Here is a 25,748-nt window from a genome sequence, read left to right on the forward strand (position 1 = left end):
ACTGTATATATAAAAGTTCTCCCCTTGTGCTTTTCCACGTGGGGAAAATATGTGCACAAAATATGATAGATAGGTTCTTACATTACATGGAGAATGCCAAAGCTGAGAATATAAGCTACAATGGCCAATCCTTCATCTGCTTTTTTCTTTTCTAATATGGCTATCACATGGTTAATTTTATAGACCAACTAATAAGTTGTTGAAGCTTCTGACACAGACCATTTTTATTCAAAAGATGACAGAGATCCAAGCAAGGAAACATTCTTCCATAGCATTTGGATCGATCATGTCTCTCAGCTTTCAGGTTCCTCTTTTTTCTGCTGCGGTGAGGACCTGCATGTTACAGAGCCATTTGTTCAAAAATCCTTCTGTCAACTAGGACTGTTAATAACTTAAATATCAAATATTGAATAGGCCTAGTGGTTACAAAACACAAACAACTGTCTTTTTTAATCTGGGTTCTTCGAGTATTCTAAGATACTTCTCAGTTCTCACATATATAACACCAGAAGCAAACTATTCTATGTTTAGGTGAACCTTCGGTGAGGCGTAAGTGATTGAAGCTATAAAACAGAGAACAAACTGGTATTGGAATTTAATTTGCTACATGGTGCTTACCCTTGAGCATTTACCCAGCGTGAGAATTGATAGAGTTGCACAGTCTCATTTGCAGCATGACACACTAAAAGATGTAAGTTGCGTGGCTGAACCATCCATGCAAACCTCATGAACAACGCAGAATAAACGCACAAAACTGCAACAAAATTACTACAACTCTAAGCCAACATACAAGGAGTCTTCAAGAAAAATATATATTTTGTTTGGATTCTGTCAAACAGTAAAACTAAACCTCCTGTCATCCTTCCAGAGATTTGTTCAGGTGGTTTATTTCTGTCTACATATGCCTGTGAGAAACAATTATATCAGCTATATCAATATGCCATAGAAAAAGCTACAATAAATAGCATTTGAGTATGAATGTGTACCGCAATAGGAAGACTCCAGTTAAAAACAGGGCCCCAAAAGTGAGTCGTTTTGGGACCAATAGGACTTTTCCATAAAGTCTTGAGGATTTCCATTGATAAGCTATATTGCAATTTGTACAACTGCTTACAATAATCAGTTTTTCATATCAAAATTTCACAACTCCAGAAGCAATTTACATCCCAGAAAAATTCAAAAATCAAATATTCATATAAGAAAGTTTAGCATATGAAACCTCTGGTTCAATTTACTTCTACTGGATATAGAAACACTTACCCAGATGCAAGAAAGAGAGACACTAAAAACAAGGTATGTTCGTTTGTCTCTCGGGTGTGGATGATCCTAAAAGAATATGATAACCTCAAAGGAGGATGTATTCCAACCCAAGTGTACCGGACCAGTAAGCAACTAAGCAATGACGTCTAACTTTGAATCACTTGAAAAAGTTTTTTTTTTAGATGTAAAGATATATACCAGTCCCATCTTGCTTTGAACGACTGCTAACCTTTCCTGAAAGAGACCATTCCCATTATTGTGGCTAACTTTTGTTTGATTCAACTTGTTTAATATGTGAAAGTGACGTCTAGCTGTTTTAACCCCTCCATTATGTTCATTTTCTTTGTCATTATACCATTTTAGTATCTGCAATTTGCCATTTTCTATTGTAATTGGGGTCTTGGAGACAATGCTTGCTGCATTATGTTCATTTTATTTTTTTGGTTACAAGATTAATTTAGTATCTGCAATTCGCCCTTTTTTTTTATTGTAATCGAAGACTATGCTTCCACCAATCAAACCCCTTTGCCTTTTTTTTTCTTTTGGTTTTTTCCTCTGAAAACAGAAACCAAGTTACAGAACTCCAGACTATTTAAAGGGCTGCGAAGACTTGAAATAGACCCTGCCCATATTTTGTTACAGTAAGAACTTGATTAAATTTTTGCCTTCAGTAAGAAACTTGATTAAATTTTTGCCTTCACCTGAGTGGTTTTCAGTTTCACTCTTTCCAGACGTGGGCTGCTCAGCATAGACGATTGAACACAACCAATAAGAAAAAAATTCTATTGAAAATGAAAAAAAAAAAAAAGAGGATTCAAGAATCCAAATATACTTTTAATTTAACTAAGGAGTTTTAATGTTTACAGGAATTATTATAAAACTAATCTACAAGATTACAACTTCTTGTCAACAGTCAAACATTTCCACTACATTACCCAAATTTGCAATGGAAACTAAAACTACATCCTATTACTCACTAATCTAACATGGTCAAGGATCTCTCATCTACAAGAATTCTCTCTGTACATTAAAAACTCAGATACTTTACAGATTTACAGACACAAAGCTTCATAACTTTGGTCCCATTGAGGAACTTTCCGGACAAGAATGTCACCATAAGCATCACCCTGTCTCACATCCACAAACCTTTTACTTTTCAGCACCTGCAAAGTGGTTATATAAACAACATTGTGGGTTCTGAATAACATTTTATGATTGAAACTTTTAACATATTTTGGGAAGGCTGGAGCTGGGACAAGTTTCTTTTTCAACAACAAAGGAAAAAATATAAAGCATTTAATTGAACATATGAAAACTTCGAGACATATATCTAGACCAAATTTTCAAGTACTCCTAGAGGTCAACTTTCTCTTCATATCACAATTGTTAGAGAGGAATGACTTGAAGAATTTTGCTAACTTTTTAGAATAAAATACTAAAAAACTGAAGAAGATTAAATTGAAGCAAAAAATAATAGACCCTATAAGTCTTTCTATCGACAGAAGAAAAAACCGAAGAAACAAGTTCCAAAAGAGATATTTCCATCATGAATAACATGGCAGAACATTGACTTACGGATCCTTTTTCTAAGCAAGAAACTTTAGATAGTAACATACATATAGAAAAAAATAACAATAATAAGAGCCCGTTTTGTAATAGGAAATCAGAAATTAAAAATTGTATTATCAAAATTTGAGATTGTGTTGGGTTGTATAATTTGAAAACAAGTTTTTAAGAATAAAAACAATGAAAATTCGTCTGTTACTGGTATTTGGATGAGTAAAGAAAAAGCTTGTGTTTTTTAGCAGCTGCTTTTCAAATATGCATCAAATAGCTCAAAGTCATTTTTGAGTTAAATATTAGTTTCTCAAAACCCAATACAACATATCTGTCTTTGGATTGTAAAACAAAAAATGATTTCAAAAAAGGTACTGTACAAAATGTACAAATCTAAATTATTTGTGAGAACAAGTTATTGGTTCACCATTAAAAAATAAAAAACTAGTGGCTTTGTTGAAGGACAAAACTAGGGATGTTCAAAAAAATGTAGAAACCGAACCGAATTTTCGGTTATCCAAAAAACCAATTCGGTTTCGGTTCAAAGAAATTCAAAAAATTGAATTTTTAGTTCGATTACCGATTTGGGAGAATATGAGAAACGGTTAACCAAAACCGATTCTACTAACCGGTTTATAATAAAAAATATTAAATATAAATATAAAATAAAAATATCCGGTTTATTATAAAAATATTAAATTAAAAAAATATATAAAACATTAAATTAAAACCAGTTCAAAACCGGTTAACCGGTTTTTTGATTAACCGAAAAAACCGGTTTTCCTCTTAACCAATTCGGTTTTGGTTCAAGAAAATTCCTGAACCGAAAAACCGGTTCGGTTTACAAAATCGGTTTCAGTTAACCGGTTTTGAACACCCCTAGACAAAACCCTATGAACTAAATAGAAATATTCTAAAACACAAACAGAACATACTAGTATCTCGTAAAAAAGCCTTGCACTTTCTTTCTTTGTTTTTCCTTCCAAAAGCAGCGACAAATTCACTGCTTCATCCTCACTTCTATTCTTGTGATATTGAAAACTTCGATGCAAGTACCCAGCCACTGTTCTGTAAAGCCACAAGTTTAACAAATTCAACGAAAAAGCTTACAAACAAGTATTGGGATTAATGTACGAACCAAAAGTGATGATTGCAGCAGCCTTACCTGGTTCTTGCAGAGAATTCATCTGCAATCAACATGAAATTCAGATAAGAATGTTGCATGAAACAAAATATGACATCTAACATGATTTACAAGCTTGCTGTTAAGTAGCCAGAAAAAATACAAAGGTTCTTACGCAGTTCCTGGTCATCTTCATCAAATAAATTTGCTTCCTGAAATAAGTCAAGATGAATAAACGAATAACTACAATGATTCTGTGTTTCCACAAACAGGAAAAAAGAAAGAATGACCCGAATTACAATTCTTAACAATTAAAAAGACTATGTAATGAAACGACATTAAAATTTGGAAGGCAGCATCAATATTGCACATGCTGATTGAGAACCACAAATTTGGTTAAAGTCAAACTTATCACAACTAGATAATTATAAAAGGAAAAGTTAATATCTCAGCATATAATCACTTGTTAAAAAAACAATTCTGAATAGGAAGTGTTGAAATACAATTGATCTGAAAAAGTTAAGTTGATAGGAAAAGGTTAAACATTGGCAGTTAAGCCCTAACATACCCCCTGATGCATATAACATATTCAATTAACGGACTTGACATGTGGAAGCATCCAGCACATTACAAGCTCAACTTGCTTTGTATGGGGAACCAAGCTCCAATACCATGTTGAGACATCATTAATCCCAATAATTTATAAGAAAAAGTCAAAAATAGTATCTAAACTTTAACAAGAAGACTGCTAAGTAGGATTACAAATTTACCCGAGCACAAGTAATATACAGCTCAGTCTACATGCAATATGCAATGACAGCATTTACTGCCTCTTAAAAGAAAAGCAACATTAAAATAAAGCTTGCTTAATTTCTTTACCTCGGTAATCAAAGTGGGGTTGAATCCTTGACCCTTGCTTGAAGATGGCCCCTTCTCTGTAATCTGAAATGACTGAGCTGGTATTACTGTATCCAAGTGAGAGTTTTTGAGGCTCCCCAGAGATGGTGTTGTAGCCACTAACTGTAATATGGGTGTTTCTGGGGCAACAGCCATTTGTTCAGATCTGCTAGGTGTTCCAGGATCAACAGCCATTGGAATTTGATTCACGTTTTTATTTTACTTTCTTATACCAACTCAAATTATTAATTTGCAAAAGTTAATTATTTTCGCTTTTATCAAATTAATGATTTGTAATACAAACTATATATATCATCCTTAACATTGATAAGGAATTAATGTAATACTTGTTTTCAAATATTTAAAATTTACAAACAAACAACATAAATATTAAATTCAGTCTTATTCCTTTATTCAAGAGCAATTATTGAATAAAGAACGATGACTTATAGTCAATATATTAGGACCTCTGCCAACAACACAGGCTGCTGGATACGAAGCATGTGGATTTGGATGGTTTTTTAACAGCTAATTAGTTGAGGTATTAGCAGTCTTGGAACTGTTGATAAGTAATAAGAGACTATTAATTTAATTGTTTTTTAACCTGGGTATGGATGTTTCACCATATATCAAATCTTCCATGGGGTGACTGGTTCACCTTGATTTGAGTTTGTTACGCTGCTGCTTTCTGGGGTTTATCGTGTTCATTCTATTTTTCAGAGCAATAAGTACTTATCTGAAGTAATGTTTATAAAATTTATCAATGTCTTTTAATTTCTTTTTTTTCTCCTTTTCTTGTTTATGAAAACGATATTTATAAAATTACAAGAAAATGTGAATAGTTTTTAGCCTTTCTAAGAATATGCACGTCTCTGCTACAATCTTGCTTTGTATCGTTCTTTATCTGCTCCATTTTTGTCTATGTTTTGTGGCCAATGCACATTCCACTATCTTGCTGAGTATGCAACGGCAAATTGGGTAAATTTTATGTTTACACTTTACAGTACTGGTTCTATTACTCTACCTTAAATGCTACTCTATTACTTTCCTTTAGTTAATCTAACTCTGTTTTTTATTGAATGTGATTACTGAAATTATTTATTTATATGTTTCTGAGTATCTGGACTAGTTCAACATTCATCGTATTATGTAGACGCCCTTGTGATTTTTCATTTTTTAATCGTTATCTGTAACACCCGCTTAAGGTTTTGGCAACACGGTCCGAATGCATTTTATTTTGTTTATGTAATTTGGTTACTTGATGTATAGATATTATATAAATTAGTTAATATTTTGGGCCCTATGTGCACACTTATATACACATGTGTTTCCTAAGAATTAGTAAGTGAGTTTTATTTTATATCTCAAAAAGCATTACTAGCTAGAGAGATATTACAGTATCGGAAAAAATATCTGAGTGGTGACCAAAACCTTGTAGGCATGATCGGGAGGCTGGGTCCAATGCCTGTAATGGGATTCATTCACTTGGAGAAGAATAAAAATAAGCACTCTAAATCTTTCTAGTCATGTGATGTATGTCAAGTTTGCTTTTTAGGTGTTTCAGATAGTAAATTAATTTGTGTTGAATTTCACTATGATTACCTCCTTTTTATAGTTAACAACTCTTTTGTGCTGCAGCCCATTATCACGTCAGGATCTTGTAAGTTTGAAGATGGCCCTTGCGAAAAGACAACTCCCAGAAGCTGACAATGCATGTTTGATGCCTCACCCTGAACCTAAGCAATGCATGTTTGAGCATATTTATTTCCACTGCATAATTCAGATGTTTTTGGGGGGTCTGTCTAAGGTTACTATGTTAGAGTGGAATATGAGTGAGAAACATGGCCAAAATCACAACCCTTAGGCACTCTCTTAGGGATCCACTCTTATTCCACTCTAACCTAATGGGTTCCGAAGATAACCGACATATGATGTCAGAGAAAAATGACATGCCATTGTTTGCAAAAAAAAATGGACTTACCCCCAAACATCCATGGCCCTCTCTCAAAAATCGAATGCACCATCCTCCTCTCAAATTTGAATATCAAAAACAAGTGTCAATGGACATAGCATCTTCCAAACCATCCATTTTCCATGCATGGAAGGCGATCGAGCGTGCAACAGGAAGGGCATAAAAATATCCTAGAAAAAACCACAGTACAACGATTCAATCCATCATTATCATCAATACATCATCAAAAATCCAAAGCTGCCCATCCTTAATATCAGTGTGAAATGATTACTACCCTCTGTGACTCTTACTTTATCCGCCCAAAGAGGAAAATTTTTTGTTGTTTTTTTTATACCCAACTTTCTTGTCAATAACTGGCTTCGAAGTTGGTTACTATTCACGTGGCTTAGAAGACGCCCAATTGAGTTTGAAGAGCTCTTGGAATTTGGTATTGTTAAAATATGAAAAGTTCCCAAAGCTTTACCTAAAGTATCATGATTCTCAACTCAAGAAACCCAAAACTGCTGATTTTGTAATAAAAAATCTTAGCTCCTTTAATTGCTCCATTTGCAAAAGCATTAGCAAATACTTGTCATCCATCCAAGATTTCAAGTCCCAATCATGGTTTGGCCCACTTTTTTGGTAGGTAGGGGCTTCTCAGAAGAGGCATTAGCAGTGGCTAAAGGTTTTTTGGATGGGGGAGAGATGGGTTGGTTGGAGTGATGCAGTTGGTTGAGACATTTCTTCGACAAGTGGTGGCATGGTTAAAAGGGTTATGCCTGGGCAAACGAAAGGTGGAGAAGATGGTTAGAAGTATTTAGAGGCGAGTGGAGATTTGTTTGTGGTGATGGAAACAATTGGGGAGAGTTGGAAGGGTGAAAACAAGCAGGCTGTGGAACTGCTCGCAGTAAGAGGCTGGGTCACTGAGACTGCTGCAGCACTGGAAAAGCACGAGTAGGTGGGGGTAATGAAACCCAGCCCCAGCAAAAATTGTGGGGATTGGTCCACTCACGACTATCCAAGCACTCCAAGAAATTGCACACACACAAAAACCAAAAATCCCCTAGGAAAAACCTGGTGATCAGAGGCACAAAACTGTCTATCCCTTGTGGAAACATGCGTCGAAACTGGCACCAGTGAGCACTAGAAAAGGACACCAGGTTAAAGAGAAATGGAGGCGATTGAAAGGCAGCAACGACGACCGTTTTCGATGGGAAAAACGGTCGAAAAAGGGTTGCAAAACGGCCTTTTATGCGAAAAAGCTATGGGCTGTTCCGACAACGAAGAGTGAACGGCGACAGGCCATGCAAATTTTGAAGAAAGATTACAAATAATCCAATGGTGGTGGTGTCGCATATTTCCGATGATAGAAACACCAAAAAATTGGCTGAGAAAATGGGGTTCACGAAAAAAGGCAATCACCGAAAATGAAGAAATCTCTCCAAAAATGGTCGGAAAAGGATCAAACAGAGCGGAAGAAAGCTCTTTCCAATTGGAGGACCAAATCCGGCAAAGGGACAGCAAAACAGCTATTGAGAGTTCTGGCAGCGAACTTGATTTGAGAGAAAAAAATTTCAAGAAATATTCTCTCCCTAAACCCTATAAAATCCTATACTTAATATAGGAAGTATATCATAACTAATTAAGGAATCTCAATTATGTAGATAGTGCATGTGGACAAGGGTCCCATATTCTCTACTCGGAATCCGAAATAATACAGTCACCGTGATAATATATTAAATTTAGCATCGAATAACGTGATAAAATCATGATCGTTTTATTTTAATTTAATATTAATCAATATTTAGAATTTTACACTTATTCGGTGCACAAATTTGATACACTATACTATAACATTATTCTAACCCGAAATCCTACCGTGACAAAGAAAGTAATTCTTTCTTACCTTAACCTATTTCATGTATAAATGAGCCTAAACACACATCATGATATCTCAATATTCAATCAAAAAAGACTCGCAATTGAAAAACTCTTAATTGGCCTGACTACTGCCGTATTTGCTGCCACCCCTATTTAACCCTGCATCCACAGTTCTTTTACAAGGACATAGGCAGAGCTGCAGTAAAAAATCATAAAAAAGTCACGAATTGAGGGTGGAATCTGGAGTTGTTGTGTTATGAAGGGCAAGACAACTCCATTTGGTATACTTTTTTTAATAATATTCTTTTTTATGATTTGATAGAATTTTGAAAATATGTTTGATATATTTTATGATATTTTCTGAAAATGTTAGATTATTTTTTAACGCCCTACATTTGTTAATTTAGCTAAACTTCCAATAAAGTTTATAAATTAATAAAAACACCCTTTCCCCCCACTCAACTAATTGATGGTATCGGCCACCACATCAACGGTAGCCAAAAGTCATCGGAATGGCACACGACCGATAGATCGACTGGTCGTACACTGATCTACCGTTTCTAACCAAACCACAATGGATCTGGTTGGAAACGGCCAAACATTAGTTGTTGATGATGAAATTTTTGGCCATCTTTGATGGCCAGTTTTTTGCCGTCGTTGGCTGTCAACAATGGCCAAGATATGGGCGTTGTTGGTCATAGATCTAACAAAAAACAGACAGATCGATGCATAATGGCCAGATCTGCTGGTTGTGCGTAGTTTTCGACGTCGATAGTTGGTGGTGGTAGCGGCAACGCCTGGCGACCAGCAGTGGTTGTTGGCAGGTGACGGTGTTGGGTGGTGAGGTGTTTTTGTTAATTTATAAATTTTATTGAGAAAAGTAATTGATAAATGTTTTAAGTTGAATGAAATAGGATTGAATTTTGAACAATATTAAAACAAACACGTTTTCATTTTTAGGTATGATAGTAAAATATAATAGGGTTGGAAAAGTACAACAGGGGATAAGATATCCTATTTAAAGTTTAAAATTAAATTTTTTTCTTATGACACCCCATAAATTCCATAAATACCCTTTATTCCATATTTTAAATTTAAAAAAATTACCATTTCATTCTCTTTACTTATGCTATTACTGTATAGCCTCATCATCTTTATTCTTAAGATAAAATTTTAGATAATAAAATTGATGTTAAGAAAAAATTTAAATTAAAAAAAATCATTTACAAAATATCCCAGAACTTAATACAATTAAACAACACAGATATATTATTAAACAGCTACCAATACTTTGAAAAAAAAAAAACAAAAAATTATCTTTTTGTTTTAAGAATGATTTGAATATCATTAAAAAAAAAAAAATAAAGGCTTATGAGATAATATAGTGTCAAAAGTATATAAGAATATGAAATTAAGCTAATTTTAATAATTTAACAAAGGATAATTTGTCATTATAAAATTTATAAAAAAGTTGGGTTATCTAGTCTATTAAGGGGATACCAGATCTACTCATATCATTATTATTCGATTTAGATAATTAAATTTGAAGGTAGTATTATATTTTCTGAATCATAATCACTCAGAATTAATTTTTCTAAAATAAAAACTTTTAATGTATATCATTTTATTAATTTTATTAATGAAAGTCTCTGTATATACAAAGTTCTCCCCTTGTGCTTTTCCATGTGGAAAATATGGCACAAAATATGATAGATAGGTTCTTACTTACATGGAGAATGCCAAAGCTGAGAATATAACCACAATGGCCAATCCTCATCTGCTTTGTTCTTTTCCAATATGGCTATTACATGGTTAATTTTATAGACCCCTAATAAGTTGTTGAATTCTGACAGAGACCATTTTTATTCAAAAGATGACAGAGATCCAAGCAAGGAAACATTCTTCCATAGCATCGGGATCGATCATGTCTCTCAGCTTTCAGGTTCCTCTTTTTCCTGCTGCGGTGAGGACCTGCATGTTACAGAGCTTTTTTCAAAAATCTTTCTGTCAACAAGACTGTTAATAACTTAAATATCAAATATTGAATAGGTCTAGTGGTTACAAAACAATCAACTGTCTTTTAATCTGGTTCTTCGAGTATTCTAAGATACTTCTCACATATAAACACTATTCTATGTTTAGGTAAACCTTAGGTTAGGCGTAAGTGATTGAAACATAAAACAGAGAACAAAATGGCATTGGAATTTAATTTGCTACATGGTGCTTACCCTTGAGCATTTACCCAGCGTGAGAATTGATAGAGTTGCACAGTCTCATTTGCACATGACCCACTAAAAGATTTAAGTTGCGTGGCTGAACCATCCATGCAAACCTCATGAACAACGCAGAATAACGCACAAAACTGCAACAAAATTACTACAACTCTAAGCCAACATACAAGGAGTCTTCAAGAAAATATATATTTTGTTTGGATTCTGTCAAACAGTAAAACTAAACCTCCTGTCATCCTTCCAGAGATTTGTTCAGGTGGTTTATTTCTGTCTACATTGCCTGTGAGAAACAATTATATCAGCTATATCAATATGTCATAGAAAAAGCTACAATAAATAGCATTTGAGTATGAATGTGTACCGCAATAGGAAGACTCCAGTTAAAAACAGGGCCCCAAAGTGAGTCGTTTTGGGACCAATAGGACTTTTCCATAAAGTCTTGAGGATTTCCATTTATAAGCTATATTGCAGCTTGTACAACTGCTTACAATAATCAGTTTTTCATATCAAAATTTCACAACTCCAAAGCAATTTACATCCAGAAAAATTCAAAAATCAAATTCATATAAGAAAGTTTAGCATATGAACCTCTGGTTCAATTTACTTCTACTGGATATAGAAACACTTACCCAGATGCAAGAAAGAGAGACACTAAAAACAAGGTAGTTTCGTTTGTCTCTCGGGTGTGGATGATCCTAAAAGAATGATAACTTCAAAGGAGGATGTATTCCACCCAAGTGTACCGGACCAGTAAAGTTTTTTTTTTAAGATGTAAAGATATATACCAGTCCCATCTGCTTTGAACGACTGCTAACCTTTCCTGAAAGAGACCATTCCCATTATTGTGGCTAACTTTTTTTTGATTCACTTGTTTAATATGTGAAAGTGACGTCTAGCTGTTTAAACCCTCCATTATGTTCTTTTCTTTGTCATTATACCTTTTTAGTATCTGCAATTTGCCATTTTCTATTGTAATTGGGGTCTTGGAGACAATGCTTGCTGCATTATGTTCATTTTATTTTTTTGGTTACAAGATAATTTAGTATCTGCAATTCGCCCTTTTTTTTATTGTAATCGAGACTATGCTTCCACCAATCAAACCCCTTTGCCTTTTCTTTTTCTTTTGGTTTTTTCCTCTGAAAACAGAAACCAAGTTACAGAACTCCAGACTATTTAAGGGCGTGCGAAGACTTGAAATAGACCCTGCCCATATTTTGTTACAGTAAGAACTTGATTAAATTTTGCCTTCAGTAAAACTGATTAAATTTTTGCCTTCACCTGAGTGGTTTTCAGTTTCCTCTTTCCAGACGTGGGCTGCTCAGCATGACGATTGAACACACCAATAAAAAAAAAATTCTATTGAAAATGAAAAAAAAAAAAAAAAAGAGGATTCAAGAATCCAATATACTTTTAATTTAACTAAGGATTTTTAATGTTTACAGGAATTATTATAAAACTAATCTACAAGATTACAACTTCTTGTCAACAGTCAAACATTTCCACTACATTACCCAAATTTGCAATGGAAACTAAAACTACATCCGTTACTCACTAATCTAACATGGTCAGATCTCTCATCTACAAGAATTCTCTCTGTACATTAAAACTCAGATACTTTACAGATTTACAGACACAAAGCTTCATAATTTTGGTCCCATTGAGAACTTTCCGGACAAGAATGTCACCATAAGCACACCCTGTCTCACATCCACAAACCTTTTACTTTTCAGCACCTGCAAGTGGTTATATAAACAACATTGTGGGTTCTGAATAACATTTTATGATTGAAACTTTAACATTTTTTGGAAGGCTGGTGCTGGGACAAGTTTCTTTATCACAACGAAGGAAAACAGAGGGGCTTGTAACTTAATTTGGATCTTATCTTTTGGGCAGTAAGTTGTCCAATATCGAGAGCCCAAGCCCCAATGTTAAGCCCTTTTTTTCAGGTTTATTTTAAGATATGCACAGTGACGTGAAAACTCATTAATGTACTGACAGTGACACCCGATTAATGTACTAAAGAAAACTCATTTCTTAATCCCTTACAAAGTGACGTTATTTGCCATGTCACCCACTTGCCACCTTAGCATTTTCTAAAGTATTTACAGATTTGAAAACCGGACAAACACTCCCCTGCCCCTCACTCTCTCTTTCCCTCCCTTTTTCCACTCTCATCTTTCTCCTTCTCAGTAGCTAGATTAAAAGAGGGAGAAGGATCCAGCTCCAGATACACAGAGAGACGGAAAATGGATCGTTCACCTCAATCCGATTCCACACGTTTCATAGATCAGGATTATCAGGATTATCTAGGATTAGTTTCTAATGGATATTTCAGAGATCACGATTTTTATCAGGATTATCAAATGTTCCTTTCTAATCGCGAAGTTCCTTTTTAAGAAGAACTAGAAGACGATGGAGTAGAAGAAGGAGGAGTTACTAATACGGGTGATGAAGAGATGGAAGATCCGGTGGTGGAGTCAATTTCTGTGACGCTAACTGACCCAAAAGTTTTTGATTGCCCCATCTGCTTTGAGCCGTTGTACTCTCCCGTCTTTCAGGTTTTTTTTTATTTTTTTTTCCTTCAAGTTTTGTCTTTTACACGTATTTGTGCTTGTATGAAGTTCAACTCATTTGGGTTTATTTTGTTTTGCTTGGTTTCCTATATTTTTATTATTCCGGAGTTGATTGTATTGAGATGCTTTTAAGAACTAGTAGTTTTTGTGGCTGGGGAGAATTTATAATTGGATCATTAACTTAAGAGCGATTTTACTATACTGGGGAGGTACGGATACCGGTTTGTTGTAGACGGTTGGTTAGGATAAAGTAATCCTCATCTGATAGTCCCAATTTTCCTGTATGATACCTTCCCGGTATAGTAGAATCACACCAGAATAAAAAGTTTAGGGCTTTTTTTTTATTTGGATAGTTGAGACAACAGTTCAGGGCTGTAATGATGAAGCCTGTGCAGACTTCCTATTTGGGATTTATGTAACTTGTAGTTTGCTCATGAATTCGTTGGGTAAATTAACTTAAACACTAAAGAAGTTTTATCCAAGGGTTTTGATCCTGTTGTCTCTGGAAGTCTTTAATTATTCATTCGAATATTGTAGAAACAGGGTCTGTAGATGATAAAAACCAAGAGAGTCAAACTTGTTAAGTTTAGATTTTATCTTTGAGATTTTGTGTTATGTTGGTGTCTATTGACATTCATACATGCATGCATAAATACATGCGTGTAGATATGTCAAGCAGGAAAGTCTGGGTACTTGTCTTCTCTGTTGCATAGAATTTTCTCTTACAGGAAGATATTGGTATGCTGGAAGCTCTCTATTTTAATGTGAAATATATAGTTTTTGTGAAGAAATTGTGGTATATACTGCGTCATATCCTACACTGTTATAAGAGTGCATGTAAGTTATTAGGTGTGTATAATGGACATGCATGCTTGAGCATTTACATATAATTCTGTTTTGAAATCTGTTTGATAATCTTCCCTGCGCTAGCAATTCCTTGTCCAAATATAACAATCTGACGTCTTTTTTTCATGCTCGTGGCATGTCAGTGTGAAAATGGGCATATAGTTTGCTCTTCGTGCTGCACCCAAATCAGGAACAAATGTCCCTCCTGCCGTTTGCCTATTGGACATAACCGTTGCCTAGCAATTGAGAAAGTTTTAGAATCTATCAAAGTAAAATGTCAAAACACAAGGTACGGGTGCAAAGAAACAACGAGTTATGGCAAGAAACTCGATCATGCGAAGACATGCCACCATGCACCATGCTCATGCCCCTTGTCAGACTGCAATTTTGTTGGTTCTTGTACCCAGTTATACAAACACTTCAGGGATGAACATGAGAATTCATCAGTAAAATTTCAGCACAACAAAGTCTTCCAAATTACCTTAAATTTTGATGACACTTTCATTGTTCTTCAAGAAGAGAAGGATGGTGTCTTGTTTATTCTTAACATCAGAATTGAATCTCTGACGAATGTAATTTCTGTTTGTTGTATTGCGCCCTCAGCGAAGGAACAGATCTATTATGATATTGTGGCAGAATCTGGGGGAAGCATTATTAGATTTCAGTCTTACGCAAAGAACATTCAAAGCTGGATTGATAACCAACCTTCATCTGGCATCCTACTTCCAGCTGATTCCTCTGGTCATTCTGGGCAGCTCAAGTTGGAGATTTGCGTAAGTGATGCAGGACTGACTTTTGTAAATTAAAATTAGTTTTTATTTTCCTTTTTGTTATTAGATTTTCTAATTTTGCTTGTCTTAAATGACTTCTTCAAAAAGATACATATTCTAGTTGTTAAATTTTAATCATAACCCTTAAAACCTTACCCTTTATTAAGTAATTTGATTCACGTTTTTATTTTACTTTCATTATACCAACTCAAATTATTAATTTGCAAAAGTTAATTATTTTCGCTTTTATCAAATTAATGATTTGTAATACAAACTATAAATATATATCATCCTTAACATTGATAAGGATATTAATGTAAAATACTTGTTTTCAAATATTTAAAATTTGTAAAAACAAATATTTACAATGGATATTTAAAATTTACAAACAAACAATCATAAATATTAAATTCAGTCTTATTCCTTTATTCAAAGAGCAAATTATTGAATAAAGAACGATGACTTATAGTCAAATATATTAGGACTCTGCCAACAACACAGGCTGCTGGATACGAAGCATGTGGATTTGGATGGTTTATTTAACAGCTAATTAGTTGAGGTATTAGCATGTCTTGGAACTGTTGATAAGTAATTAAGAGACTATTAATTTATATTGTTTTTTAACCTGAGGTTATGGATGTTTTCACCAATATATCAAAATCTTCCATGGGGTGACTGGTTCACCTTGATTTGAGTTTGTTGACAGCTGCTGCTTTCTGGGGTTTATCGTGTTCATTCTATTTTTCAGAGCAATAAGTACTTAATCTGAAGTAGATGTTTTATAAAATTTATGCAATGTCTTTTAATTTTCTTTTTTCTCCTTTTCTTGTTTATGAAAACAGATATTTATAAAATTACAAGAAAAGTGTGAATAGTTTTTAGCCTTTCTAAGAATATGCACGTCTCTGCTACAATCTTGCTTTGTACTCGTTCTTTATCTGCTCCATTTTTGTCTATGTTTGTGTGGCCAATGCACATTCCACTATCTTGCTGAGTATGCAACTGCAAATTGGGTAAAAAGTTTATGTTTACACTTTACAGTACTGGTTCTATTACTCTACCTTAAATGCTACTCTATTAACTTTCCTTTAGTTAATCTAACTCTGTTTTTTATTGAATGTGATTACTGAAATTATTTATTTATATGTTTCTGAGTATCTGGACTAGTTCAACATTCATCGTATTATGTATGACGCCCTTTGTGATTTTTCATTTTTTAATCGGTATCTGTAACACCCGCATTAAGGTTTTGGCAACACTGTCCGAATGCATTTTATATTTGTTTATGTAATTTGGTTACTTGATGTATAGATATTTATATAAATTAAGGTTAATATTTTGGGCCCTATGTGACACACTTATATACACATGTGTTTTCTAAGAATTAGTAAGTGAGTTTTATTTTATATCTCAAAAAGCATTACTAGCTAGAGAAGATATTACAGTATCGGTACAAAATATCTGAGTGGTGACCAAAACCTTGTAGGCATGATCGGGAGGCTGGGTCCAATGCCTGTAATGCTGATTCATTCACTTGGAGAAGAATAAAAATAAGCACTCTAAATCTTTCTAGTCATGTGATGTATGTCAAGTTTGCATTTTTAGGTGTTTCAGATATGAAATTAATTTGTGTTGAATTTCACTATGATTACCTCCTTTTTATAGTTAACAACTCTTTTGTGCTGCAGCCCATTATCACGTCAGGATCTTGTAAGTTTGAAGATGGCCCTTGCGAAAAGACAACTCCCAGAAGCTGACAATGCATGTTTGATGCCTCACCCTGAACCTAAGCAATGCATGTTTGAGCATATTTATTTTCCACTGCATAATTCAGATGTTTTTGGGGGGTCTGTCTAAGGTTACTATGTTAGAGTGGAATATGAGTGAGAAACATGGCCAAAATCACAACACTTAGGCATCTCTTAGGGATCCACTCTTATTCCACTCTAACCTTAATGGGTTCCGAAGATAACCGACATATGATGTCAAGAGAAAAATGAGCATGCCATTGTTGCAAAAAAAAATGGACTTACCCCCAAACATCCATGGCCCTCTCTCCAAAATCGAATGCACATCATCCTCATCTCAAAATTTGAATATCAAAAAACAAGTGTCAATGGACATAGCATCTTCCAAACCATCCATTTTCCATGCATGGAAGGCGATCGAGCGTGCAACAAGGAAGGGCATAAAATATCCTAGAAAAAACCCACAGTACAACGATGTCAATCGGCATCATTATCATCAATAACATCATCAAAAATCCAAAGCTGCCCATCCTTAATATCAAGTGTGAAATGAGTACTAGCCTCTGTGACTCTTACTTTATCCGCCCAAAGAGGAAAATGTTTTTGTTGTTTTTTTATACCCAACTTTCTTGTCAATAACTGGCTTCGAAGTTGGTTACTATTCACGTGGCTTAGAAGACGCCCAATTGAGTTTGAAGAGCTTCTTGGAATTTGGTATTGTTAAAATATGAAAAGTTCCCAAAGCTTTACCTGAAGTATCATGATTCTCAAACTCAAGAAACCCAAAACTGCTGATTTTGTAATAAAAAATCTTAGCTCCTTTAATTGCTCCATTTGCAAAAGCATTAAGCAAATACTTGTCATCCATCCAAGATTTCAAGTCTCCAATCCATAAGGTTTGGCCCACTTTTTTGGTAGGTAGGGGCTTCTCAGAAGAGGCATTAGCAGTGGCTAAAGGTTTAGTTTGGATGGGGGAGAGATGGGGTTGGTTGAGAGTGATGCAGTTGGTTGAGACATTTCGTCGAGCAAGTGGTGGCATGGTTAAAAGGGTTATGCCTGGGCAAACGGAAAGGTGGAGAAGATGGTTAGAAGTATTTAGAGGCGAGTGGAGATTTGTTTGTGGTGATGGAAACAAGTGGGGAGAGTTGGAAGGGTGAAAACAAGCAGGCTGTGTAGACTGCTCGCAGTAAGAGGCTGGGTGCACTGAGACTGCTGCAAGCACTGGGAAAAGCAGCGAGTAGGTGGGGGGTAATGAAACCCAGCCCCAGGCAAAAATGTGGGGGATTTGGTCCACTCACGACTATCCAAGCACTCCAAGAAATTGCACAAACAACAAAAACCAAAAATAACCTAGGAAAAACCTGGTGATCAGAGGCACAAAACTGTCTATCCCTTGGTGGAAACATGCGGTCGAAACTGGCAACCAGTGAGCAACTAAGGAAAAAGGACACCAGGGGTTTAAAGAGAAGATGGAGGCGGATTGAAAGGCAGCAACGACGACCGTTTTCGATGGGAAAAACTGTCGGAAAAAGGGTTGCAAAACGGCCTTTTATGCGAAAAAGCTATGGGCTGTTCCGACAGACGAAGAGTGAACAGGCGACAGGCCGATGCAAATTTTGAAGAAAGAGATTACAAATAATCCAATGGTGGTGGTGTCGCATATTTCCGATGATAGAAACACCCAAAAATTGGCTGAGAAAATGGGGTTCACGAAAAAAGGCAATCACCGAAAATGAAGAAAATCCGTCCAAAAATGGTCGGAAAAGGATCAAACAGAGCGGGGAAGAAAGCTCTTTCCATATTGGAGGACCAAATCCGGCAAAGGGACAGCAAAACAGCTAGTGAGAGTTCTGGCAGCGAACTTGAGTTGAGAGAAAAAAATTTCAAGAAATAAATTCTCTCCCTAAACCCTATAAAATCCTATATACTTCAATATAGGAAGTATAATCATAACTAATTAAGGAATCTCAATTATGTAGATAGTGCATGTGGACAAGGGGTCCCATATTCTCTACTCGGAATCCGAAATAATACAGTCACCGATGATAATATATTAAATTTATGCATCGAATAACGTGATAAAATCATGATCGTTTATTAATTTTAATTTAATATTAATCAATATTTAGAATTTTATCACATTATTCGGTGCACAAATTTGATACACTATACTATAACATTATTCTAACCCGAAATCCTACCGTGACAAAGAAAGTAATTCTTTCTTACCTTAACCTATTTCACTGTATAAATGAGCCTAAACGACATCATGATATCTCAATATTCAATCAAAAAAGACTCGCAATTGAAAAACTCTTAATTGAGCCTGACTACTGCCGTATTTTGCTGCCACCCCTATTTTAACCCTGCAATCCCACAGTTCTTTTACAAGGACATAGGCAAGAGCTGCAGTAAAAAAATCATTAAAAAAGTCAACGAATTGAGGGTGGAATCGTGAAGTTGTTGTGTTATGAAGGGCAAGACAACTCCATTTGGTATACTTTTTTTAATAATATTCTTTTTTAATAGGATTTGATAGAATTTTGAAAATATGTTTGATATATTTTTATGAAAATATTTTCTGAAAATAGTTAGATTATTTTTTAACGCCCTACATTTGTTAATTTAGCTAAACACTTCCTAAAATAAAAGTTTATAAATTAATAAAAACACCCTTATCCACCCACTCAACTAATTGATGGTAGTCGGCCACCATCATCAGACGGTAGCCAAAAGTCATCGGAATGGCACACGACCGGATAGATCTGACTGGTCGTACACTGATCTAGCCGTTTCTAACCAAACCACAATGGATCTGGTTGGAAACGGCCAAACATTTAGTTGTTGATGATGATAATATTTTGGCCATCGTTGATGGCCAGATTTTTTGCCGTCGTTTGGCTGTCAACAATGGCCAAGATATGGGCGTTGTTTGGTCATAGATCTAACAAAAAACAGACAGATCGATGCATAATTGGCCAGATCTGGCTGGTTGTGCGTAGTTTCGACGTCGATAGTTGGTGGTGGTAGCGGCAACGACTGGCGACCAGCAGTGGTTGTTGGCAGGTGACTGTTGCTTGGGTGGGTGGAGGTGTTTTTGTTAATTTATAAATTTTTATTGAGAAAAGTAATTGATAAATGTTTTAAGTTGAATGAAATAGGATTGAATTTTGAACAATATTAAAACAAACACGTTTTTCATTTTTTAGGATATGATAGTAAAATATAATAGGGTTGGAAAAGTAAACAAACAGGGGATAAGATATCCTATTTAAAGTTTTAAAATTAAATTTTTTTCTTATGACACCCCATAAATTCCATAAATACCCTTTATTCCATATTTTAATATTTAAAAAAAATTAACATTTCATTCTCTTTACTTATGCTATTACTGTATAGCCTCATCATCTTTATTCTTAAGATAAAATTTTAGATAATAAAATTGATGTTAAGAAAAAATTTAAATTAAAAAAAATCATTTACAAATAATCCCAAGAACTTAATACAATTAAACAACACAATGAATATATAGATTAAAACAGCTACCAATACTTTGAAAAAAAATAACAAAAAATTATCTTTTTGTTTTAAGAATGATTTGAATATCATTAAAAAAAAAAAAAAATAAAGGCTTATGAGATAATAATAGTGTCAAAAGTATTTATAAAGAATATGAAATTAAGCTAATTTTAATAATTTAACAAAAGGATAAATTTGTCATTATAAAATTTATAAAAAAGTTGGGTTTATCTAGTCTATTAAGGGGATACCAATAGATCTACTCATATCATTATTATTCGATTTAATGATAATTAAATTTGAAGGTAGTATTAATATTTTCTGAATCATAGATCACTCAGAATTAATTTTTCTAAAATAAAAACTTTTAATGTATATCATTATTATTAATTTTATTAAATGAAAGTCTCTGTATATATCAAAGTTCTCCCCTTGTGCTTTTCCATGTGGGGAAAATATGTGCACAAAATATGATAGATAGGTTCTTACATTACATGGAGAATGCCAAAGCTGAGAATATAAGCCACAATGGCCAATCCTTCATCTGCTTTGTTCTTTTCCAATATGGCTATTACATGGTTAATTTTATAGACCAACTAATAAGTTGTTGAATCTTCTGACAGAGACCATTTTTATTCAAAAGATGACAGAGATCCAAGCAAGGAAACATTCTTCCATAGCATCTGGATCGATCATGTCTCTCAGCTTTCAGGTTCCTCTTTTTCCTGCTGCGGTGAGGACCTGCATGTTACAGAGCCATTTGTTCAAAAATCTTTCTGTCAACAAGGACTGTTAATAACTTAAATATCAAATATTGAATAGGTCTAGTGGTTACAAAACACAAACAACTGTCTTTTTTAATCTGGGTTCTTCGAGTATTCTAAGATACTTCTCAGTTCTCACATATATAACACCAGAAGCAAACTATTCTATGTTTAGGTGAACCTTCGGTGAGGCGTAAGTGATTGAAGCTATAAAACAGAGAACAAACTGGTATTGGAATTTAATTTGCTACATGGTGCTTACCCTTGAGCATTTACCCAGCGTGAGAATTGATAGAGTTGCACAGTCTCATTTGCAGCATGACACACTAAAAGATGTAAGTTGCGTGGCTGAACCATCCATGCAAACCTCATGAACAACGCAGAATAAACGCACAAAACTGCAACAAAATTACTACAACTCTAAGCCAACATACAAGGAGTCTTCAAGAAAAATATATATTTTGTTTGGATTCTGTCAAACAGTAAAACTAAACCTCCTGTCATCCTTCCAGAGATTTGTTCAGGTGGTTTATTTCTGTCTACATATGCCTGTGAGAAACAATTATATCAGCTATATCAATATGCCATAGAAAAAGCTACAATAAATAGCATTTGAGTATGAATGTGTACCGCAATAGGAAGACTCCAGTTAAAAACAGGGCCCCAAAAGTGAGTCGTTTTGGGACCAATAGGACTTTTCCATAAAGTCTTGAGGATTTCCATTGATAAGCTATATTGCAATTTGTACAACTGCTTACAATAATCAGTTTTTCATATCAAAATTTCACAACTCCAGAAGCAATTTACATCCCAGAAAAATTCAAAAATCAAATATTCATATAAGAAAGTTTAGCATATGAAACCTCTGGTTCAATTTACTTCTACTGGATATAGAAACACTTACCCAGATGCAAGAAAGAGAGACACTAAAAACAAGGTATGTTCGTTTGTCTCTCGGGTGTGGATGATCCTAAAAGAATATGATAACCTCAAAGGAGGATGTATTCCAACCCAAGTGTACCGGACCAGTAAGCAACTAAGCAATGACGTCTAACTTTGAATCACTTGAAAAAGTTTTTTTTTTAGATGTAAAGATATATACCAGTCCCATCTTGCTTTGAACGACTGCTAACCTTTCCTGAAAGAGACCATTCCCATTATTGTGGCTAACTTTTGTTTGATTCAACTTGTTTAATATGTGAAAGTGACGTCTAGCTGTTTTAACCCCTCCATTATGTTCATTTTCTTTGTCATTATACCATTTTAGTATCTGCAATTTGCCATTTTCTATTGTAATTGGGGTCTTGGAGACAATGCTTGCTGCATTATGTTCATTTTATTTTTTTGGTTACAAGATTAATTTAGTATCTGCAATTCGCCCTTTTTTTTTATTGTAATCGAAGACTATGCTTCCACCAATCAAACCCCTTTGCCTTTTTTTTTCTTTTGGTTTTTTTCTCTGAAAACAGAAACCAAGTTACAGAATTCCAGACTATTTAAAGGGCTGCGAAGACTTGAAATAGACCCTGCCCATATTTTGTTACAGTAAGAACTTGATTAAATTTTTGCCTTCACCTGAGTGGTTTCCAGTTTCACTCTTTCCAGACGTGGGCTGCTCAGCATAGACGATTGAACACAACCAATAAGAAAAAATTTCTATTGAAAATGAAAAAAGAAAAAAAGAGGATTCAAGAATCCAAATATACTTTTAATTTAACTAAGGAGTTTTAATGTTTACAGGAATTATTATAAAACTAATCTACAAGATTACAACTTCTTGTCAACGTCAAACATTTCCACTACATTACCCAAATTTGCAATGGAAACTAAAACTACATCCTATTACTCACTAATCTAACATGGTCAGGATCTCTCATCTACAAGAATTCTCTCTGTACTTAAAAACTCGATACTTACAGATTTACAGACACAAAGCTTCATACTTTGGTCCCTTGAGGAACTTTCCGGACAAGAATGTCACCATAAGCATCACCCTGTCTCACATCCACAAACCTTTTACTTTTCAGCACCTGCAAAGTGGTTATATAAAACAAATTGTGGGTTCTGAATAACATTTTATGATTGAAACTTTAACATATTTTGGGAAGGCTGGGCTGGGACAAGTTTCTTTTTCAACAACAAAGGAAAAAATATAAGCATTAATTGAACAATGAAAACTTCGAGACATATATCTAGACCAAATTTTCAAGTACTCCTAGAGGTCAACTTTCTCTTCATATCACAATTGTTAGAGAGGAATGACTTGAAGAATTTTGCTACTTTTAGAATAAAATACTAAAAAACTGAAGAAGATTAATTGAAGCAAAAAATATAGACCCTATAAGTCTTTCTATCGACAGAAGAAAAAACCGAAGAAACAAGTTCCAAAAGAGATATTTCCATCATGAAACATGGCAGAACATTGACTACGGATCCTTTTTCTAAGAAAGAAACTTTAGATAGTAACACATATAGAAAAAAATAACATAATAAGAGCCCGTTTCGTAATGGAAATCAGAAATTAAAAATTGTATTATCAAAATTTGAGATTGTGTTGGGTTGATAATTTGAAAACAAGTTTTTAAATAAAACAATGAAAATTCGCTGTCACTGGTATTTGGATGAGTAAAGAAAAAGCTTGTGTTTTTTAGCAGCTGCTTTTCAAATATGCATCAAAAGCTCAAAGTCATTTTTGAGTTAAATATTAGTTTCTCAAAACCCAATACAACATATCTGCTTTGGATTGTAAAACAAAAAATGATTTCAAAAAAGTACTGTACAAAATGTCAAATCTAATTATTTGGAAACAAGTTATTGGTTCACCATTAAAAAATAAAAAACTAGTGGCTTGTTGAAGGACAAACTAGGGATGTTCAAAAAAAGTGAAACCGAACCGAATTTCGGTTATCCAAAAAACCATTCGGTTTCGGTTCAAAGAATTAAAAATTGAATTTTTAGTTCGATTACCGTTTGGGAGAAATGAGAAACGGTTAACCAAACCGATTCTAACACCGGTTATATAAAAATATAAATATAATATAAAATAAAAATATCCGTTTATTATAAAAAATTAAATAAAAAAATATAAAACATTAAATTAAAACCGTTCAAAACCGGTTAACCGGTTTTTTGATTAACCGAAAAAACCGTTTTCCTCTTAACCAGTTCGGTTTTGGTTCAAGAAAATTCCTGAACCGAAAAACCGTTCGGTTTACAAAATCGGTTTCGTTAACCTTTTTGAACACCCCAGACAAAACCTATGAACTAAAGAAATATTCTAAAACACAAACAGAACATACTGTACTCGTAAAAAAGCCTTGCACTTTCTTTCTTTGTTTTTCCTTCCAAAAGCAGCGACAAATTCACTGCTTCATCCTCACTTCTATTCTTGTGATATTGAAAACTTCGATGCAAGTACCCAGCCACTGTTCTGTACAGCCACAAGTTTAACAAATTCAACGAAAAAGCTTACAAACAGTATTGGGATTAATGTACAACCAAAAGTGGATGATTGCAGCAGCCTTACCTGGTTCTTGCAGAGAATTCATCTGCAATCAACATGAAATTCAGATAAGAATGTTGCATGAACAAAAATGACATCTAACATGATTACAAGCTCGCTGTTAAGTAGCCAAAAAAAAAAAAAGTGCTTACGCAGTTCCTGGTATCTTCTCAAATAAATTTGCTTCCTGAAATAAGTCAAGATGAATAAACGATAACTACAATGATTCTGTGTTTCCACAAACAGGAAAAAAGAAAGAATGACCGAATTGCAATTCTTAACAATTAAAAAGACTATGTAATGAAACGACATTAAAGTTTGGAAGGCAGCATCAATATTGCACATGCTGATTGAGAACCACAATTTGGTTAAAGTCAAACTTATCACAACTACATAATATAAAAGGAAATTAATATCTCAGCATATAATCACTTGTTAAAAAAAAACTTCTGAATAGGAAGTGTTGAAATACAATTGATCTGAAAAAGTTAAGTTGATAGGAAAAGGTTAAACATGGCAGTAAGCCCTAACATACCCCCTGATGCATATAACATATTCAATTAACGGACTTGACATGTGGAAGCATCCAGCACATTACAAGCTCAACCTGCTTTGTATGGGGAACCAAGCTCCAATACCATGTTGAGACATCATTAATCCCAATAATTATAAGAAAAAGTCAAAAATAGTATCTAAACTTTAACAAGAAGACTGCTAAGTAGGATTACAAATTTACCCGAGCACAAGTAATATACAGCTCAGTCTACATGCAATATGCAATGACAGCATTTACTGCCTCTTAAAAGAAAAGCAACATTAAAATAAAGCTTGCTTAATTTCTTTACCTCGGTAATCAAAGTGGGTTGAATCCTTGACCCTTGCTTGAAGATGGCCCCTTCTCTGTAATCTGAAATGACTGACTGGTATTACTGTATCCAAGAGAGAGTTTTTGAGGCTCCCCAGAGATGGTTTTAGCCACTAACTGTAATATGGGTGTTCTGGGGCAACAGCCATTTGTTCAGATCTGCTAGGTGTTCCAGGATCAACAGCCATGGTTTTAAAGGTCTAGCTGTAGGTGTTCCTGGAGCAATTTGCCCAAAGATCTAGCTGTAGGTGTTTCTGAGCA

General features: G+C 34.4%; 4 protein-coding genes and 1 pseudogene across 5 annotated transcripts; 1 reads left to right on the forward strand and 4 right to left on the reverse strand.

Moving 5' to 3' along the window:
* Positions 1–293: 293 nt before the first annotated feature.
* On the reverse strand, positions 294–1,382 carry LOC116140536 (mitochondrial pyruvate carrier 1-like). The gene is made up of 4 exons (XM_031426163.1): positions 987–1,382; positions 851–905; positions 619–754; positions 294–333 (listed from the first exon to the last, which is right to left on the reverse strand). The coding sequence occupies exons 1-4, from the start codon at positions 1,077–1,079 to the stop codon at positions 294–296; spliced, it is 324 nt and encodes a 107-aa protein (XP_031282023.1). The 5' UTR covers positions 1,080–1,382.
* A 719-nt stretch (positions 1,383–2,101) lies between these two features.
* Positions 2,102–25,742, reverse strand: LOC116140847 (sister chromatid cohesion 1 protein 2-like). 2 transcript variants are annotated; one of them, XM_031426432.1, is made up of 6 exons: positions 25,679–25,742; positions 4,820–5,036; positions 4,116–4,152; positions 3,983–4,004; positions 3,753–3,885; positions 2,102–2,423 (listed from the first exon to the last, which is right to left on the reverse strand). In XM_031426432.1, exons 2-6 carry the CDS (start codon positions 5,030–5,032, stop codon positions 2,313–2,315), a joined length of 516 nt encoding a protein of 171 aa, XP_031282292.1. In that variant the 5' UTR covers positions 5,033–5,036; positions 25,679–25,742; the 3' UTR covers positions 2,102–2,312. The 2 variants fall into 2 exon arrangements, with proteins under 2 accessions (XP_031282292.1, XP_031282285.1); XM_031426425.1 differs by lacking the exon at positions 2,102–2,423 and having other exon boundaries at positions 3,603–3,885.
* LOC116140547 lies at positions 10,585–22,146 on the reverse strand (annotated as a pseudogene).
* LOC116140828 (E3 ubiquitin-protein ligase SINA-like 10) lies at positions 13,051–15,156 on the forward strand. The gene is made up of 2 exons (XM_031426407.1): positions 13,051–13,458; positions 14,463–15,156. Exons 1-2 carry the CDS (start codon positions 13,357–13,359, stop codon positions 15,123–15,125), a joined length of 765 nt encoding a protein of 254 aa, XP_031282267.1. The 5' UTR covers positions 13,051–13,356; the 3' UTR covers positions 15,126–15,156.
* Positions 20,770–22,003, reverse strand: LOC116140864 (mitochondrial pyruvate carrier 1-like). The gene is made up of 4 exons (XM_031426442.1): positions 21,751–22,003; positions 21,615–21,669; positions 21,383–21,518; positions 20,770–21,097 (listed from the first exon to the last, which is right to left on the reverse strand). The coding sequence occupies exons 1-4, from the start codon at positions 21,841–21,843 to the stop codon at positions 21,058–21,060; spliced, it is 324 nt and encodes a 107-aa protein (XP_031282302.1). The 5' UTR covers positions 21,844–22,003; the 3' UTR covers positions 20,770–21,057.
* Positions 25,743–25,748: the final 6 nt, after the last annotated feature.

This window comes from Pistacia vera, unplaced genomic scaffold (assembly GCF_008641045.1).
Source record: "Pistacia vera cultivar Batoury unplaced genomic scaffold, PisVer_v2 Contig111, whole genome shotgun sequence".
Lineage (NCBI taxonomy): Eukaryota > Viridiplantae > Streptophyta > Magnoliopsida > Sapindales > Anacardiaceae > Pistacia > Pistacia vera.

Excerpts from the sequence above, each read along its gene's own strand:
- LOC116140536 (XM_031426163.1), bottom strand. The coding sequence starts at position 1,079 with ATGGAAATCCTCAAGACTTTATGGAAAAGTCCTATTGGTCCCAAAACG. Across the intron at positions 906-986 it reads ACTGGAGTCTTCCTATTGCG|GCATATGTAGACAGAAATAA; the intron begins GTACACATTCAT and ends TGTTTCTCACAG. Across the intron at positions 334-618 it reads CGCTGGGTAAATGCTCAAGG|GTCCTCACCGCAGCAGAAAA; the intron begins GTAAGCACCATG and ends TGTAACATGCAG.
- LOC116140847 (XM_031426425.1), bottom strand. The coding sequence starts at position 5,032 with ATGGCTGTTGATCCTGGAACACCTAGCAGATCTGAACAAATGGCTGTT. Across the intron at positions 4,153-4,819 it reads ACCCCACTTTGATTACCGAG|GAAGCAAATTTATTTGATGA; the intron begins GTAAAGAAATTA and ends GACTTATTTCAG. Across the intron at positions 4,005-4,115 it reads TGAAGATGACCAGGAACTGC|ATGAATTCTCTGCAAGAACC; the intron begins GTAAGAACCTTT and ends TGTTGATTGCAG.
- LOC116140828 (XM_031426407.1), top strand. The coding sequence starts at position 13,357 with ATGGAAGATCCGGTGGTGGAGTCAATTTCTGTGACGCTAACTGACCCA. Across the intron at positions 13,459-14,462 it reads TGTACTCTCCCGTCTTTCAG|TGTGAAAATGGGCATATAGT; the intron begins GTTTTTTTTTAT and ends GTGGCATGTCAG.
- LOC116140864 (XM_031426442.1), bottom strand. The coding sequence starts at position 21,843 with ATGGAAATCCTCAAGACTTTATGGAAAAGTCCTATTGGTCCCAAAACG. Across the intron at positions 21,670-21,750 it reads ACTGGAGTCTTCCTATTGCG|GCATATGTAGACAGAAATAA; the intron begins GTACACATTCAT and ends TGTTTCTCACAG. Across the intron at positions 21,098-21,382 it reads CGCTGGGTAAATGCTCAAGG|GTCCTCACCGCAGCAGGAAA; the intron begins GTAAGCACCATG and ends TGTAACATGCAG.